Source organism: Megachile rotundata, chromosome 16 (assembly GCF_050947335.1).
Source record: "Megachile rotundata isolate GNS110a chromosome 16, iyMegRotu1, whole genome shotgun sequence".
Lineage (NCBI taxonomy): Eukaryota > Metazoa > Arthropoda > Insecta > Hymenoptera > Megachilidae > Megachile > Megachile rotundata.
Window position 1 is genome coordinate 1,822,695 of NC_134998.1, and position 18,514 is coordinate 1,841,208.

At 34.0% G+C, this 18,514-nt stretch overlaps 1 protein-coding gene across 10 annotated transcripts in view; it reads right to left on the reverse strand.

The window, feature by feature from the left end:
* Positions 1-8,262: 8,262 nt before the first annotated feature.
* Positions 8,263-18,514, reverse strand: part of brm (ATP-dependent helicase brm) — a 100,044-nt gene continuing 89,792 nt past the window's right edge. For 7 of the 10 annotated variants that reach the window (XM_076541508.1, XM_076541503.1, XM_076541505.1 and 4 more), the window contains 11 exons: positions 15,865-17,798; positions 14,790-14,863; positions 14,091-14,340; positions 13,875-14,013; positions 13,639-13,800; positions 13,205-13,546; positions 12,709-13,134; positions 12,477-12,634; positions 10,438-12,406; positions 10,193-10,367; positions 8,263-9,398 (listed from right to left, as the gene is read on the reverse strand). In XM_076541508.1, coding sequence (XP_076397623.1) covers positions 9,250-9,398; positions 10,193-10,367; positions 10,438-12,406; positions 12,477-12,634; positions 12,709-13,134; positions 13,205-13,546; positions 13,639-13,800; positions 13,875-14,013; positions 14,091-14,340; positions 14,790-14,863; positions 15,865-17,798 — 5,778 coding nt within the window. In that variant the 3' untranslated portion in view covers positions 8,263-9,249. Of the gene's footprint in view, positions 9,399-10,192; positions 10,368-10,437; positions 12,407-12,476; positions 12,635-12,708; positions 13,135-13,204; positions 13,547-13,638; positions 13,801-13,874; positions 14,014-14,090; positions 14,341-14,789; positions 14,864-15,864; positions 17,799-18,337; positions 18,362-18,514 lie in introns of those variants that run through there. The other 3 variants (XM_012283675.2, XM_076541507.1, XM_076541506.1) reach the window with 3 other exon arrangements.

Genomic DNA, 18,514 nt, shown 5'->3' on the forward strand with positions numbered 1-18,514 from the left:
TATTTTATACTTTTTAGTGCATTTCGAAGTCGGCGTATTTTTTTTCTTAAAATTATTTTAAGCATTTTATAGTAAAAAGTACTGAAATTTATATATAACTGGGTCTTATTTTATACAGTATCTTTGACCAGTTCCATTAACTGTATGTGTAATGCTGCAGTTATGCATGTAATTGCTTATACGACTGATGCAAAATTAATTTTATCCCAGATCTATGAAATTATTCAGTGGTTTTTTGGTTAAAAATTAGTTCTTTACTCAAATGTATCAATATTTGAATAAAATCTATACATTTATGCTAATAATAATTATTTGTGAACTTGTCATAGTACCAACATAGTCTACTGTTTTATTTTATAGTTTCAATCATCTTTGTTATATTATAAAGTTACACAAATTCCTCAAAATATAAAAGAAAAAGAAAAAGTGTAAAAATTATGTATAAGAAAATATTTGTGTCGAAGCCTTTAAAACAAGCACTTCTGTTGGGGCTTGATGTGAAAAATAAACTGGTCTTGTGTGAGTGCACAAAAATAAATATACAGGTATATTTTATACAATAGCGGAATCGCAGGTAAATCGCAGCAACATGGTCTTAACTCGTCTCTGTTTCTTTTATAACTAACCGCCGATTTCACGGTGACATAAACATGCGGTGTTCGCGGCGGTACATATGTGTACATACGTGTGTTCGTACAAACGCCTTATTTTGTCGGTATGCCTAACACTCCCCCTCAAAATAAGAACGTATGTCAATCGCTTGTGTTTACATTTCTCAAGTACGATGAATGAATCTACTACGATTCGCTTGTTCCTTACTCTAGTGTTTATAGCTATACATAAAGGACGAAATACATTTCAGGTGACGCGGTCCGCTTAAGCCTTTCGTTAGTACATCTGCAATTAAATCGTTTGACGCTTTGTGAATAACTTTTATTTGACCATCTTTTATCTTTTCTCGTACAAAGTGATGCCTAATATCGATATGTTTTGATCGACCATGAAAGATAGAATTTTTGGCTAGTTCGATGGCACTTCGATTGTCGTTGAATAACGGTACGTATTTTTGTTTGAGAATTCCGATGGCCTTCAGAAAGCTTTGCAGATGAACGGCCTCCTTTGTCGCTTCTGTCAACGCCATGTACTCGGCTTCCATGGTGGAAAGCGCAACTGTACGTTGTTTCCGCGACTCAAAACTTACAGGACCGCTGCTTAACATAAAAATAAATCCGGTATATGACCTCCGGTCTTGTACGTTCGCCCCCCAGTTGGCGTCCGCGTAGCCCCTTAAAATACCGTCGCTCTTTAGGAATTTTATTCCTAAGTCGATCGTACCCTTAAGATAGCGAAGTACGCGTTTTGCTGCGATGCAGTGCTGACGCTCATAGCACGAGCTGTATTGGCTAAGACTACTCGCAGCATGAGCTATGTCGGGGCGTGTGGCGGTAGCTAAATACATAAGGGATCTGACGAGCTCCCTATATGGAAAGTTTTCCACATCGACGCCAGGCTTTTCAGGTTTGATCAGTTTCTGAGAGGAATCAATCGGCGAATTTACGGGGTTTGAATCTACCATGCCGAATTTTTCTAAAATTCTTTTTGTATATCCGCTTTGCTGCATCTTTATTCCCGTGTTGTCGTGTTCAAATTCGATACCTAAGCAATGTTTGATCCGTCCCAGATCTGTTATTTTAAATTTCTGCATAAGATCTCTCTTAATGTATTTTAATAACGCATCGTCTTTCGCGGCGATTACAATGTCATCTACGTATACGGCAAGGATGAAAAATTGCTTCCCCTTTCGCAATACATATACGCACGGATCGGCATAGAGAGGGGTAAAATTCATACTTCGCAGTTCCTCGTCCAGGCGTTTATTCCATTGTCTACCGGCTTGTTTCAGTCCGTAGAGGACCTTTTTTATTTTACAAACTTTATTACCGTTCGATAATTCGTTCAGCATTCTCTGAGCCCTTTCGCTGCATTCCGCGGGTCCGTACGATATTATATCGCGTAATACGTCAGGAAGGATGTCCGGTACTGTCATAAAAATGTCTTTATCGACCTTTCCGTTTAGGTACGCTGTTGATACGTCTAATTGATGGACCTTCATGCCGTATTCGACAGCCAGAGCCATAATCAGCCGTATCGAGCTCAGTCTGGTAACGGGTGCGTGTGTTTCCTCGTAATCTAAGCCCGGGCGTTGCACAGTGGCGAAAAACGGCGAAAACGTGGACAAAAGTCAAAAAATGAAAATCGCAATTCTTGAAATCCATTTAGTGGAACTAGACTATAAGGAATCTGTGCATACTGTTTTCACAGTTTTAATGATTTGTAAAATCAATTTTCTCCGGGTAAAGTTTAACTTAATGTTGTTCATCATTTTTTAAATATTATGTTTATTCACTATTATCGACTTTTTATATAATAATTTAGTATTATAATAATGCAAATTGCACAACAAAATGTTTATTTTTAACACTAATATGGAAAGAAATATAAACCATAAACATACTTAATGTTTGTGGAAGGAAAAAGTTGTGATCTTCACCTCGGTTCACCTACCAAATAGGCTTAAATGAAAGTTGGAAGTTTCCCGAACAAGGATCTGTAATGATATCTTGCGGTAATTTGCGGTCTTCTGAGTTATTTACATTTTTGTGCATACGCGCACCCTATTAGCGCGTGCGGCAACAGCAATTCCGAACGCCCCACGCAAAACCGCGCGCTACTACACGTGCCTTCCTGCGCATTATTTTTCCGTCAGCACTTACTTTGTCGCGGAGGACCATACGACATCCAATAATATCGCGATTAGAAGGACGTTCGACCATCTCCCAAACCTCGTTTTTGAGCATTACCGCTATTTCGTCCCGAATCGCGACGTGCCACTCCGTTTTATCCGGGCCGGAAAGCGCGGTTCGCAAGGGAACTTCGGCTATGCCCGCAGATTCTGTCGGGTTTGAAGACTCGGTGACGTCGAATACGTCGTCTTCTCCTTCCTCGAATTGAAATTCGTTTTCGGTGTCACCTTAAATTTCGATGGTACTCCGTATTTTTCTCGGCCTACCGCGATTTGCGATCCGAAGTATTCGCGGTCTGCCTACCCTATACCTAATCTCGTTTGCGCTTGTCGGATTAGTATTTGGTTCTCGTTGAGGATCTACGGGTACTTCGAGAATGCTATCGTCACGATCCGTTTTCCGGCAACTATTTCCCGACCATTCCCCCCTTTCCGCGATTTTCGAGGGAATTATTTCGTTTTGCACATCTATCTCTATATTTTCCATTATTATAACACTATTATCATGACCGAATCATAACATAAAACCACCAAAAGTGCTTTCTAGCTAATGGAAACCACATTGAACACGAAATGTAAACATATCAGTAAGAAATACCGGTAAGTATAGTAATACGAAATATTTGAAATATTTCGTTTGCTTTTGACTCGGAATGGATTTCAAGGTCATGATATAATACATCGTTGAATTCGTTTCGATGCGCTCTTTCATATGATATAAAAAAATATATACCATTCCATTAAAAAAACTGAACGTTACCTTCATATCTTAAAAAATAGTATAAACACGAAAAAAATACATACTTCATTATGTTGTCTATAAAAAACACTATCACTTTTTCTTCTTTCATTTTTTTCTAGTACCAGTCATTTACGAGAAAAACGCTGGCTAGTAAATCGCTGAACACACTGTATAAACATTTTCAGATTCTCATTAATTTTAATCATCTGCTTCCATAAATGTAGATTTTTATTATATTATTTGATCAATTTTACTATTTCGAATCAATATATTTAATTATAATTTTGCACTGTGGAAATTGCAATTATTTTAACAACTTTTTTAATCCTTTCACTACTGGAACATTTATTTTAACAGTATACTTTAGTAATAATATTTTAAAATACGCGCCAAACGCGTATCAAAGTATGGAAATATGCAATATGCATGAGAGTGTATGTAGCTGAACATATATACGAATCAAAAAGCGCGATAAACAGAATGTTTAAAATGAACGTTGGGATTAGTGAGGAAGTATGTGAAAAGTGAAGAAGTCGTGATTGAGTGGAAAAGAGTGTACGGAACGATAAAAAAGCTGCAAAGATGAGCGGTAGTGTCTGAAGTGCAACGAGTATGAATAGAGGTATAGTGTTAACCAACCACGTTTCTTCAACACTTCATCATGTCTCCCGATATTCCTACAATATTAGTTCAATAATAGCATACTTTATTGACAGTATTAATTATATATTAGTACGTTTTAGTGATATCAGTGATTAGTTATTAGTATTAGTTTTATTTTGTTATATTTGAATATGCCGCCTAAGAAAAAGTATACTGTTTTAAACATGCATGAGCGCTTGGAGGTTTTAAAAGATTTGCAAGAAAACTCATTGTCAATATTAGAAATAGGAAGAAAGTACGGTGTTGATGCTAAAACAATTCAAAGAATTAAGAAGAACGCTGCAGTAATTAGTACTTTTGTAGAAAAAAGTATGTTCGAAAAGGAACGCCGCAAACTAGTGGGTCCAGTGTATGATGAGCTGGGTCAACATTTGTTAACATGGTTTACAGAACGAAGAACATTAGGTGACCGTTTAACAGACGCCTTAATATTAGAAAAAGCTACCGAATTGAAAAATACTTTACCGTCTTGTTCGAATTTTAAGTTGAGCCGCGGTTGGCTAGCCAAATTTAAAAGACGTCATGGCATACGAATTGTAAATATTAGGAAGGAACAAGCTAAAGTTATTAAAGAGGAGGTAGACACATTTAATAATAACTTGAAGAAACTTATTGCGGAGAAAAATATAAGTATAGAAAATATTTATAATATGGCTGAAACTCGACTCGTATGGAAGGCACTTCCAACAAGTAACTCAGCAGGAGAGCAAGATAAAATTATTAGGGACTATAAACTACAAAATGATAAAATTACTATTGCGTTATGTACAAATGCATTAGGCATAAATAAAATTATGCCATTAGTTATATATAAATATAAAAATCCATCGTCTCTGAAGCACGAAGTTTCCTTACCTATAATATTTAAATCTCAAGTAAATGCAATGATGGACCAAGAATTATTTATAGATTGGTTTGAAAACCATTTTAAACCATCTGTACGAGAATATCAGGATAGAAGACAATTATCTGGGAAAGTAATATTATTGGTTGATGATCGTGAGGTATATAAGCTTTTACCGCAAACTGAAGAAGACGAGTGTTTTGAAATTATGTATTTACCAGCAGATATATCTGCAATACAACCTATGACTCAGGGAATTACTCAAAAAACAAAAAGAATGTTTCGATATAAATTATTGCAACGTGTGCTAACATATGATGGAATAAATGAATTTTATCGAGATTATTCGTTAAAGAATTGTATTGACATTTTAACGTATTCATGGCAGGAAATTACACAAAACGATATAAGATATGCATGGAGTAATATTATTGGACAAACTAATACTTCTAATCATATACTGACTATGCAGCCCCAACCAGATTGGCAAGATATGCTGCGCAATATTACTGGAGAAGAATGTACTGAACAGCATGTCATAGAATTTTTATTAAACTGTGAAGAAGCAGAGGATGTAAATGAAGAGGAAGCAGTTACTACAACGGCTTTAGAAGAAGAACCTCTGCTTAAGATTGAAGAACCATCTGAAATAGTTCACTCAGGAAATAGCAATGAAACTGCGAAAAATGAGTTGGAAAACTTATTTGATGCACTATCATTTTACAGCGACCAAGCACCAGCATACATTCAATACATGGTGCAAGGTTTAAAGACATATTTCTTGAGTGAAGAATATTAAATTGAAAGGTGAATAGAGACTCATACAAGGATAAAATTATACAAAGAACCTGAACATGAATTAGTTACAAAGTAATTGTTGTATATTATTTGTTTTTAGTGAATGGACAACTCAGGAAGGAAAAAGTGAATAAAGAATTTCTATTAGTACATGATCTAAAAATATTTCTTAGGCAAAGAATATTGAATAAAAAGTAAGTATGCACATACTCATTCACAGGTAAAAGCTTATAACTTATCTTAACTTAAATATAAATTATTCATAATATAATTTATACATATATTATTCTTTTAGTGAATGAACAATTTAGGTGGGATAAAAGTAATCATTGAAGATTTTGTATTCTTTTAAACATCATATAAAATTTCAAGTAGATTGGTATCTGCGTAAAATTATCTGCGTAAAATTATCTGCGTAAAAGTTCTATTTTGTTATTTACTCCAAAATGCAACAAATTGTTTTGAAGCAAATCTAAGTCAAAGCAACTATTTAAAGAATAATTTATCCCTCAAGGACACACAGTACTCAAACTATAGTGATACCGTATGTAACAATTTAGATTTCTCATCTTATTTAATGAAAAATATCTGAATTGTGAATCGATTTATTATTACAAATATTCAAAAAATTTCATTTGATAATATTTTTACGAGAAATTTACAAATTCTTTTTTTTTTTAGAGATATTACTGAAATTGAAATGTAAAATTTTTGCATTGAAATATTCACCCACATCAAAGCTTTATGAACACAAAAAATTAATATTTCGTAAACGTTAAGAACGCTTCAGGAACGGATAAACAGAAATTAATAAATTTCTAAAGAATGTAAATCAGGCAAGTTTTTCAGTCATGTTGAATGTGAAGTCCATTATGTATGATTTTCTTGTACAATTAATTTTATAACGAATATTGTAATGCTTTACAAATTTTTAATAAATATACATTAAAAATAATATACTATTATTGTTTTAACCCTTTATGCTTGTGGAATGATTCTAAGTCTCCATTTGATTTAGTACAATAATTTGAAATAAGCGCTTTTTAATAAGTTGTATAATATTATATATATGGTGTATAAATATACTGAAACAGATAATAGTAGAAATTATTAGTAAAGCAATAATAATCTTAAAAGAATTCATTTAACTCTTTAACAAGTAAGTTTTAAAGTTACTGGTTGCAAATAGTAAAAATACCTTCGAGTACAAAAAGTTAAATGTGGCTAACTCGTTTTTCTTTTGTAATTAAAGTAATAATGAAATAAAATGTAATAAACGAGTAATTCTTACCCAAAATATATTGTGTTTATTATTTTAATCGGAAAAGTCGTGAATACGATAGATTAATTTTTTTCAAGTTAAAAAAAGATTATAATGTTCCATTTCGATGAAAGCAGCAGAAGCGCAATAATAAAGATTGCACGAGCATAGCTACATCAGTAGGAACAATGTGATTATAGAATATAAGGTCACAACCTATCTCCTATTTTTATGAACACAGCGAAGACTGAAAACCAGTAAACAGAATGTTTTGTACTTTTCCAGTAAAAATTTCTAATTTTGTACACAAATCAAAACGTAAATTTTATGGAACGATAAATTCAGGGTGTCTCAAAATATCATGTAACATGTAAACTTGATTCTTACGAAGTGAAATCAGAAGTTAACTGAGTATTGATAACAATCAATCTTATCCATGCATGCTAACGATTTATCTTATTTTGTATTTAAGGATTAATAAGCGATTTAGTTACTGTTTAAGTGTCAATAGCCTTCAATAACCTTGAGTACATTTGGAAAGATAAATGACAATACAAATTTATATTTTAGAATATACTCTTAGTTTACATATACTACGTAGTATGCACAAAACATTTGCTTTATTTTGTACAATTTTTTAAATGGTTGTTATAATAAAAACAATAAAAACATAATTCCTGACTGCGCCATGTACATCTCACGACGTCCCTTCTATTGAAATACTTAATTATTTAATATCATATCAAACGATTAAACGACTTAAAATCGCCATTTTTTATCATTTACAAACTACTGGATCATTTTAACATACTTCATTTCATAATATATATGCATATAAAACTTTTTAAGTTATTTTTAGAAGGAGTAACTGGTCGGTTATGGTTAATATTTTGCACTTAGTTTATATTTATCATTTCCTACAATTTAAACCTAGACGTATTCAACAATTTCCACATCAAGTCACAACTTCTCTTTAAAAAAGAATACTTAAAATGGTTTCTTTTGCGAACAGTAGACACTTTTATATCTAGTTGATAATTTTTGCTAGAACTCTCACATAAATACAAATATTGGTAGATAAATATATGAGCTAATTAAAGATTATGTTTTTATTACAACATATTCGTATAAATAAAAAAACAAGTGTATAATTTCTTGGGAATTTTTCAAGATTTATTTATTTATACATAAATTCAAATCATAATACAGTATAAATGATAGAATCGTCTTTTCACAACATGAAAAAGTATACGAACTTCGTACCACTAATCACTGAATAATCATTGATGAAACATTAAGGAATAGGAAGTAAGTTGCTTTTTTATAACACTTACTTTCTATTTGCCTAAATAATCAGAAAATATCAACTTATGTTTAAATCCCAAAAAGCAAAATAATTAATATATTTCCCTAACTTATTGTGAGGTATATTGCTTCAATAATGAATCTTAAATAGCAATACTTTTCAAATGTTTATATATGCTTGTACTTAAATTGGTTAAAATGCAAGTCAATAATAACATCAATAAACAAACTAAGATTTTCAAATAAAACTAAATAAATCCTTTACACCCGAACATCATAGAGAGACCGCGTAAAGTGCTTACTGTATTTCTTCTATTTTTTTAGATTTTATCTTTTATCAATATATTTTTAATTATGTCATTTAGAATGGTTTTATTCTCGAATATGAAATTCAATAAAAGAAGAAGAATGTCTGAAACATCAAATCTTGATATATCCATTTGAAAATTGAAATAAAATTACATACTAATTACCTAATGCTAATTCTTACTGTACATCGTACAAGTTGCACGTAAATCCGCATAAAATTAAAAAATGTTCTGTTACTTATTACAATTCATATTATTTCGTATCAAATCTATAGAGTCCGATTTAATGAACTCTAAGAAATTATAACTTTTATTAACGATAATTCTTCAAATTTACAACTTGACCAACAATAGTATTTATGTACTATAATCAAGTTACACATTTTAGTTGAATTCCTGTAAAATCTCATACAATATAACTATATAGTAACAGCTGCGCACATGGATAGCAATTTAATTTGAGATAGCTATTAAAAGTTATTGTACCTATTATTTTGTATATTCTATAAAATTCGCGTGCAATTCTCAATTATCATCAGCATCGTCATCATCATCCGATATATATTTTTTTGTAACTCTTTTTCTACGACCTCCTCGACCTTCCCCTTTTCTTCCTTTCAATTTAATTTTCATTCTTACACTGGAATCAGCATCCGAGCCATCTTCACCATCACCTAAAATCAATTGCAAATATATGAATCGCACATGCTATTTATTTTCCTTTTTTAGTAATACTAGTCAATAAATGAATAATAGGAAACTGATACAACATCACTGAATCATGGAGAGTAATCAGCAAGAGTGTATTAAAGGAATATCTAATGTTTATTTTTAAACCATAAAGACAGAAATATGTAAATCAATAAACAGAATTCACTAATGCGACACTGGAGGAAAAGGAGGTAAACTATATTGAATACCTTAAAATGATAAATAATTTTATAGTAGTCGTCTTGAGAAATATAACAAATGTAAAATATATTTTTACCGGTGTTTATAAAATTAAGTTTTATTAAATTGTTTGATTCAGATGTTAGGACATAAAAACTAAAGGACGTATTGGTATAGAAACCAGAATGATTTATACTTTTGACAACACAAATTTGAAGTTCTTTCTTCAAATGTTCACTACTTCTATATTTATTAATATTTTTAAAAATCGTCGGATATTTTTATAGGAAATATAATGTTGTTATTAACAAGTTAACATTTATAATTTTTAATGAAATATATTTAGTGTGATTTGTACTACAAAAGCCTACACTGGATAGTGAATTCTGTTATTCTAACGTTTGTAATGTTATTTTACTGTATTTATACATGAATATTCGAAATTATATACAAACCTTTATTTTATAAATATTTATGAAAATGTATTTCACACCTTACATACTTTCAGGGTTACTATTCACTCTTAAAGTTAAAACTTACGAGAGAATCTTAATCCTTAAATTATTAAGAAATGTACCTTTATCATCCATATCGGAATTATTACCCTCTTCTTCAATTCGTTGACGAGCATTTGTAAAAACAGATTGTAAAACAATGGAGTCTTCGTGTATGAGTGAAGCTTCTTCATTGTAAACTTGCGCGTTTTTGCAGAGTTGCATAAAGTCTTTCTCAAGATCGTCAAAATCGACATACTAAAATAAAATCAAGCAAAAATTTATTAAACATGATTGTAACTTTAAAGTACAAATAATTAGTGTTTACCTTTCCTTCTTCAATTTTTTGAAGTAACTTATTTATAGTCAATGGTTTTTTAATAATTTCATAATAATCTGGTAATTCTCTTCTAGATGGTAATTTCATAAATGGTTCACTAAGTAGTCTACCGTCCGTACTATCGGTATAATTAACAACTATCATAAGTAACTTTTTCATAGCCCGTTTCATTTTTGGATCAATTGAAGATCCACCGCCTCTTCGTTTCTTTGGAATAGGTTCATCATCTTCTTCGCCTTTTTTCTTTCGTTTCCTAGTCTTTTTCTTCTTTTTATCATCTTCCTCTTCCTCTTCATATTCGGCACCGTCATCGTCAATTGCTTTCAGCCATTCTTTTTCGGTAAGACTATCGGTATAATCAACTTCCTTTCGTTGTCTCGAACCTCGTCCAAGGAACCTATCTTCGTCTTCTTCGTAAGTCCATCGTTCAACTTCATCATCATCTTTTACCAACCAATCAGGCAGTTCAGCTTCTTCTAACAGTCGAGATTTTCTATTTGGGCCTAACTTTGCCTCTTCTCTTCTTCGTTCTAGATCTAGTTTTTGGAATATCTCAAATTCACCCTCGGTTCGAGCAATCATTTGATTAACTGTTTCATCGTCTGGAACCTCATTTTCTTCTTCATCCTCTGCATCATCTTGGTGCAAGATACTTTGCAAGAATTGTTGCCTCTCAGAACCTGTCGACTTCTGATCGAACATTCCTGCCTGTATAACCTTTTCATCCATGTTTAATTTGTATCTAGCAGCAGCTAATATTCTTTCTTCGACTGAATTAACCGTCATCAATCTTAGTACACGTACTTCGTTTTTCTGACCAATTCTGTGCGCTCTGTCCTGTGCCTGTAAATCTTGATGCGGATTCCAATCAGAATCGAAAATAATTACGGTATCTGCAGCTTGAAGATTCAATCCAAGACCACCAGCACGTGTTGATAGCAAGAACAAGAAGTACTCCGAACCGGGATCATTGAATTTCTTTAACAGATCTCCTCTATCTTCAGCCTTAGTTGTACCATCCAATCTCAAATACATGAATCCTCTCCAGCCTAAATAATCTTCCATAATTGTCATTAATTGTGTCATTTGACAAAATAATAAAACTCTATGATTTGTTGCTTTCAATTTCGGAAGAATTCGATCTAATAACTCAAATTTACCAGAGGCACGGTACAAATCAGGTCCAGTAATAATACCTTGTGTACCAACATGTTCGCAATATTTCTCTTCAATAGCTTGGAACATGAATGGATGGTTACATAATTTTCTCAACTGAACAATAGTATTCATCAAAGCTTTGGCACCACCTTTACCCTGTTTTCCCTTTTCAGAACCATCAGTTAACAACACACCCTTGCTTTGCATGTGTTTATAAAGAACCTTTTGTAATCCTGACATATCACACTTAATAATGTATTCCACTTTATCAGGCAATTGTGACTCGACTTCTTTTTTCAAACGTCTCAGTAGGAAAGGACGTAACACTTTGTGCAAACGACGAATAATAAGAATTGTTTCTTCCTCGTTTAATTCAACTTTCTCTCCAGTGGTTGCGAACGGAGCATTGAACCATTGCTCGAATGTACTGCAGGATTTAAAGATTGACGGTAGTAAGAAATTCAGTAATGCCCACAATTCTGGCAATTTATTTTGCAACGGCGTTCCAGTTAGTAGAAGTCGATGCGGAGCTAAATAATGTGTATTCAACACTTGGGTTAATTTACAATGATGATTCTTCATTCTGTGACCTTCATCAATGATCATATATTTCCACTGCAATTTAGCTAACACACCTTTGTCTTTAATGACATATTCATATGTGGTAAGTAATACATTGAATTTTGTAGCTCTCATTTGTGACTGAATAGCCCTTCTACCAGCTGGCGAACCTTTGTATGATACTACCACTACACTAGGGGCCCATTTTTCAAACTCCAATACCCAATTTGATAAAGTACTGAAAGGAAACAATCAATTATATACTCCAATTTTTCTAATTCAGGACATCGAATAAAAATAATACATACGATAATGGGACGATAATCAGGAATGGACCATTGACTTTTTTTTTCTCCATGAGATAAGTCACTAAAGCTATAGTTTGAATAGTTTTACCGAGACCCATTTCATCCGCAAGAATACCATTTAGATTATTATTGAATAATGAAACTAACCATTCCAAACCCTAAAATAGGTGTAAATCTTATACTTCGAACACAAAGAATAATATAGAAGTGTAAAGAAATATACGCGGCAAACCTTTATTTGATATTCTTTTAATTTTCCGTTGACCATAATCGATGCTTGCTCTGTTACTACTTCATGTACAGTGTGAGCAATACTATAATATGTTTGTTCTTCAGTTTTGTACTCATCATCTTCCACTTTAGCTTTATGTATTGTTTTCTTGACTTTATCTTCCTCGGAATCACCAGGAGCCTTTTCTTTATGTTCACCTTTTTCATCGTCATTTTCATCATCATCATCGTCGTCATCGTCCTCACTTTCTGATTCAATTGGTTCCCAACCTGGGTGAGATTCCAAAAAGGCTGAAAGTTGGCTCATTAGTGGAGCTTCATCTCCAGTCAATGTACGACCAGTAGATGTTTCTATCACTCCAACACGGCTATCCTCATTACCGTTACCATCTTCACCACCTTCGCCATCTTGCAGCTTCTTCTTTTTCTATTTACATTATTGTTTAAGATGTAATAATTTAATCAATAGTAATTAAGAAACATAACGTTATATGTACCTTTTTACGTTTTTGTTCTTCCACCTGCTTTCTTTTTTGTTCGATCTTGTGTTGTTTCACCATTTCAGTTAAATTACTGATATATTCATCAGTCTGAGATAACAGAAACGCTAATCGTTTATCTTTTTTCTGATCAATTAACTTTCTGTATCCCTCTTCGTCTTCTGCCATTAAACGTCTCATACGCTCTTTTTCGATACGTTCTTGTTCTTTCTTCTGCTCTCTTTCTGCATTAGCGTGGTAATTGAGAACTGCTTTGTTAAGCCTAGCCAATTTAGCCACATTGTTTCGATGGAATTCCTTAAAATCTTTACCATGTTGAAGCACGGAACTAAGAAATTCCTTCAAAAATAAAAATAAATTAATTAGAAGTATATGAACAACTCTTAGATTTATACATTATTTTCATTTAAAAATGATTTATATATAATTACTTGATGTTTTTGTCTGCGTTTACGTTCTGCCTCCAATTTCTGTTGTTTCTCAAGTTTCTCTGTAGCTCTAGCTTCCCGAAGACCTTGCTTCTTTGTGCGCTTATAAGCTTTCACATTCACTGCTGTTTCTAAAGTGGTATCTTTCCGAGTACATGCTAAAATCTGAAAATACAAATATAATTAAAAGACATACATATTTACCATATATCCATCATTAATATTTTCTGGATGATTACCTCTGATCGTAATTGTCTTTGGAAATTCAATACTCTAAGCATACGTAATTCAATTTGTGCTTGAATACGAAGATCCTCTGGCATGTTTGTTGGTAGATTGCTTAACTGCTCCATACGTAATGCTATGCGTGCAGCAACTCTGTCATTGAACATTGAAAATTAATTATGTATCTATCGTTGTATAGTCTATATTATTTTAATAAACTTAAAAAGTACCTGTTCTCGCGTTCTTGTAGAATTAGCAGAGGATCTAAACCAGCTGGTTTCGCTACACTAGTCACTCTATTAGTCTTGGCACCTGGCTGTGGAGGCTGTTGTTGCTGTGGGGTTTGGCAACCTGGCCTTGGAGGAACTGCAGAACCAATTACGTTTGGTCCAGAGATTGGTAGACCTGTAGTAGTAGCAGGTCCTTGAGATGGATCTATAGGGGGACGTTGTGGCAAACCTGGGGGAGGAGGTGCTCCACCTATTTACATCAATTTTACATCAAATCCCTACTATGGATCATTCTACTCTACTTTTGTATTTCCATAATACAAACGTGTCAATATAATTTTAATACATTCATAAAAATAGGAGTGAAAAACAAACATATGGTTCACAAACACTCATTAACTAAAACGATATGAACAAATCATTACATATGGTTTCTGCCAAATAAACTACAGATTGTGTTTAATTAGGGTGACAAAAAAAAAATCATTGTAGTTATTATTTAATATATTGTATAGTTAAGTGATTATTAATATTCAAATCTAAAATATGCAACAGGAAACCACCAAAATTAAATTCATAACAATCAAAGTAGAACAAGTAAAAGCATAAACAGCAGCAAACAGGAATACAAAACAATACAAAAGATGGAGTAGTCACCTACAATATACAAATTACAATATATTTGATTGATTGACTTACCCTGAACAGCTAGTGCAAGTTGTTGAGATAATGGCTGATTTCGTGCCAGCAGTCGATATGCCATTATTTGTACACTGTAAAAATTGATATATAAATTTTCTTTCTAGCAATACTAAGTTAACGATTATGTTACAGAATAGTGGGAAGTTTAAAGAATGCATCATTTTAGTAGAAATATGAACTGAATATAAAAATATATACTATTCTTAATAGAGGTATTCATATATTAGATAATACATACATTTCTTAGTATATTAGTACATCCATAATACATTAATACATAATACATAATACATTAAAAGTATTATTTTCTAGGATATAGATATATTTAAAAAATAAAAATTAAAACTGAATACTTGATACTCTATCTGATAACTTAGCGAGATATTATATAAAGCAAAACAAATATGTATTTAAAATATGAATCTTATTTAAAGCAATAGGTTAGTTTATATTTTTATTTAATAAATTTAAAAATATAAAGCTAAAATGTAAATACTTTAATTATATAAATAAACATAAATAAATCTTTTAAATAAAATAGGCAACTTTCTTTATTACAATGGCAGTAATTAGTTAAGAAATGTATCCTTATATACATGTCTCAATTGTAGAAAATAATACAAACAAATCATTTAAACAAAGCAAGTAATTTCTGCTAGGAAAATGCAAATACTGTTCTGTTATCTGGATCATCTAACACAAAATATTCTATTGGGATAATAACACTGTAATTTATTGTCTCATGGTTTTTTATAACTATAATTTCCGATTTTAGGTATGTAATTTATTGTTTTTACTTCTTTTAGGTTATATCATTTATATGAACAAACACTAATAAAAATGTTTATTGAAATTAACGTATTTTAGTTTCTGAATCCTTTTGCTAAGTCAGAAATGTAAATATATGCGTTTGTTAGTAAAAGTATAAATATTGTTTCTCGTAAATACATTTACTAACCAAATTCATATCTAAGAGCATAAAACTGACTAGAAACTACTAGGAATTGCAAACATGTACGGAATTAATACTTTTATTACTATAACACATATATTATTATTATATTTAACATACCGTAATTGTTGCAATTGTTGTGAACTAAATGTTTGCTTCTCTCCCATACTGCCCTGACGAGCTCTCAAAGCAAGCAACTGAGAATAACGAGGGTCTTCTTGGAGCCCTTTTTCTTCCATGGAATCAATAGCCTTTTGTAAGGCATTTAAATTTTCTTGCCCTGCTGCAGGAGGACCTCCTGGTCCACTAGGACCAATCTGACCAGGGCCAGTTTGACTCATTTGATTTACTGGAGCACCAGGACCCATTGGTGATGTACCTCCAGGAACAATTTGTTGACTCTGCGAACCAGGACCACCCATTTGAGCAGAGGATGGTTGTCCACTCGGTCCATTCGGCCCCATCGGATTATTTGCACCACCATGGCCCAATTGACTGTTAGGACCACCTGATCCCATCTGACTACCAGGACCACCAGGCCCCATTTGATTAGAAGGACCATTAGGTGGTATTTGCCCACCTGGTCCTCCTGGAACCATTTGTGCTCCAGGACCTCCAGGTCCCATTTGCCCACTTGGTCCCATTTGTGAACCTGGCCCACTTCCAGGACCCATTTGACTATTAGGACCATTTCCAGGGCCCATTTGCCCACTAGGACCACTACCTGGACCCATTTGTCCGCTAGGTCCATTTCCTGGACCCATTTGCCCACTAGCACCGCTTCCAGGAGGCATTGGATTTCCGGGAGGATTTCCTGGACCCATTTGACTTCCACTGCCACTTCCCGGTCCTATTTGTCCACTAGGTCCACTTCCAGGACCCATCTGTCCTCCAGGTCCACTAGTTGATCCCATCTGTCCACCAGGACCACTTCCCGGTCCCATAGGACCCCCAGGTCCATTACCTGGAGGTATCTGTCCTCCTGGAGTATTCCCAGGTCCCATTTGACCAAGACCATTTGGTCCTAATTGACCTCCAGGCCCACTTCCTGGGCCCATTTGTCCAACTTGCCCTCCAGGACCCATTTGGCTTCCAGGTCCTCCCGGGCCAATTCCCATTTGTGATGACGGTCCACCCATGTTCATTTGTCCAGGACCATTTGGTCCTACTTGCGAAGGTCCGTTATGCCCCATTTGCCCAGGACCGTTTGGACCCATTTGTCCACCTGGACCAACAGGCCCCATTGGGCTAGGACCCATTGGAGATTGGCTATTAGGTACCATTTGATTTGGACCACCAGGACCCATTTGAGATGGACCTCCTGGTCCCATACTGTGTCCACCAGGGCCACTTGGAGGCATCTGTCCTGGACCTCCAGGACCCATGTGATTCCCTGGCCCACTCATATGTCCGGATCCCGGTGGGCCACTTGCATTCATATGACTCGGAATAGGCGGTCCACTATTCAAATGACTTCCAGGAGGACCACTGGCATTCATGTGTCCTGAACCAGGAGGTCCACTATTATTCATATGTCCTGATCCTGGAGGGCCAGATGTGTTCACGTGACCCGATCCTGGTGGACCACCTGAACTCATATGACCAGATCCTGGTGGACCACTTGCATTCATATGTCCTGGCCCTGATGGTCCACTCATATGTCCTGGTCCTCCAGGTACCATTTGCGAGTTTGGAGGTCCACCGGGACCCATCTGCGAACCTGGTCCACTTCCTGGGCCCATTTGATTAGGACCCTGACCCATATGACCACCTCCCGGTGGTCCTCCTCCTCCCTGCCCCATATGGTTTGGTCCAATTGGCCCTCCTGGACCTCCTGGGCCCATCTGACTTGGACCTCCTGAGCCCATTTGACCAGGACCACCACCACCCATTTGACCTGGACCATTAGAACCCATCTGATTTGGTCCAGACTGCATCATATGAGATGTTCCTTGAGGCCCATTCGGTCCCATTTGACCTGGCACCATAGACCCTCCTGGACCTTGCTGAGAACTAGAATTTTGACCGACTGGACCGCCAGGACCACCCTGGTTCTATAACATTAAAACAAAAACAAGTTTTTTTTATCAATCACGAATTTTATATCATTTATAGAATGTTAACCAAATCTTTGGGTTTAATGTGTGAGTTTTTTTATTATTTTAATCATTGTAAACTCTACTGTTGTTAGGTTGTAGAAGAAATGGCTTTAAATGAAAAATTTTCATTTTATAGGTTTTTATCTAAAACAGATCATACACGATAAAAATATTACTTATCTAATCCACGATATTAAAAACATGTCTAGTTTATTACTTCTAATCTTTTATAGGCACTTAAATAAGTGCTGTAGTAAAACTATAAATTACTGTAAAAAATAACTATAAAAATAAACTATAAAAAATAAAAATAATAATAATAAATTGCATTCAATTTACTATTTGGATTACTCGTTGCAATAACAAAAATATTTACAGTCCGAAGATTCATTAAAGCAGCAGACTTATTAAAGTCTAATACCAATATCTTTTCGAATATCGTAATCGATTCAACTTCACAATGTCCAATGTCAAGGACTCAGAAAATACAATACCTTGTTTATAACAAATTTTTTACATTACTGTACGCTTTGTCACATTAAATTAAACCTAACCTAAAACTTGACAAATGGTAACCAAGCTTGTGAATATTTTAGAGCGGACGAGCTACTCGGACCAAATAGAATACTCCGATACAATATCATTCGGAGTAGCAAGGTATTTAAAATACG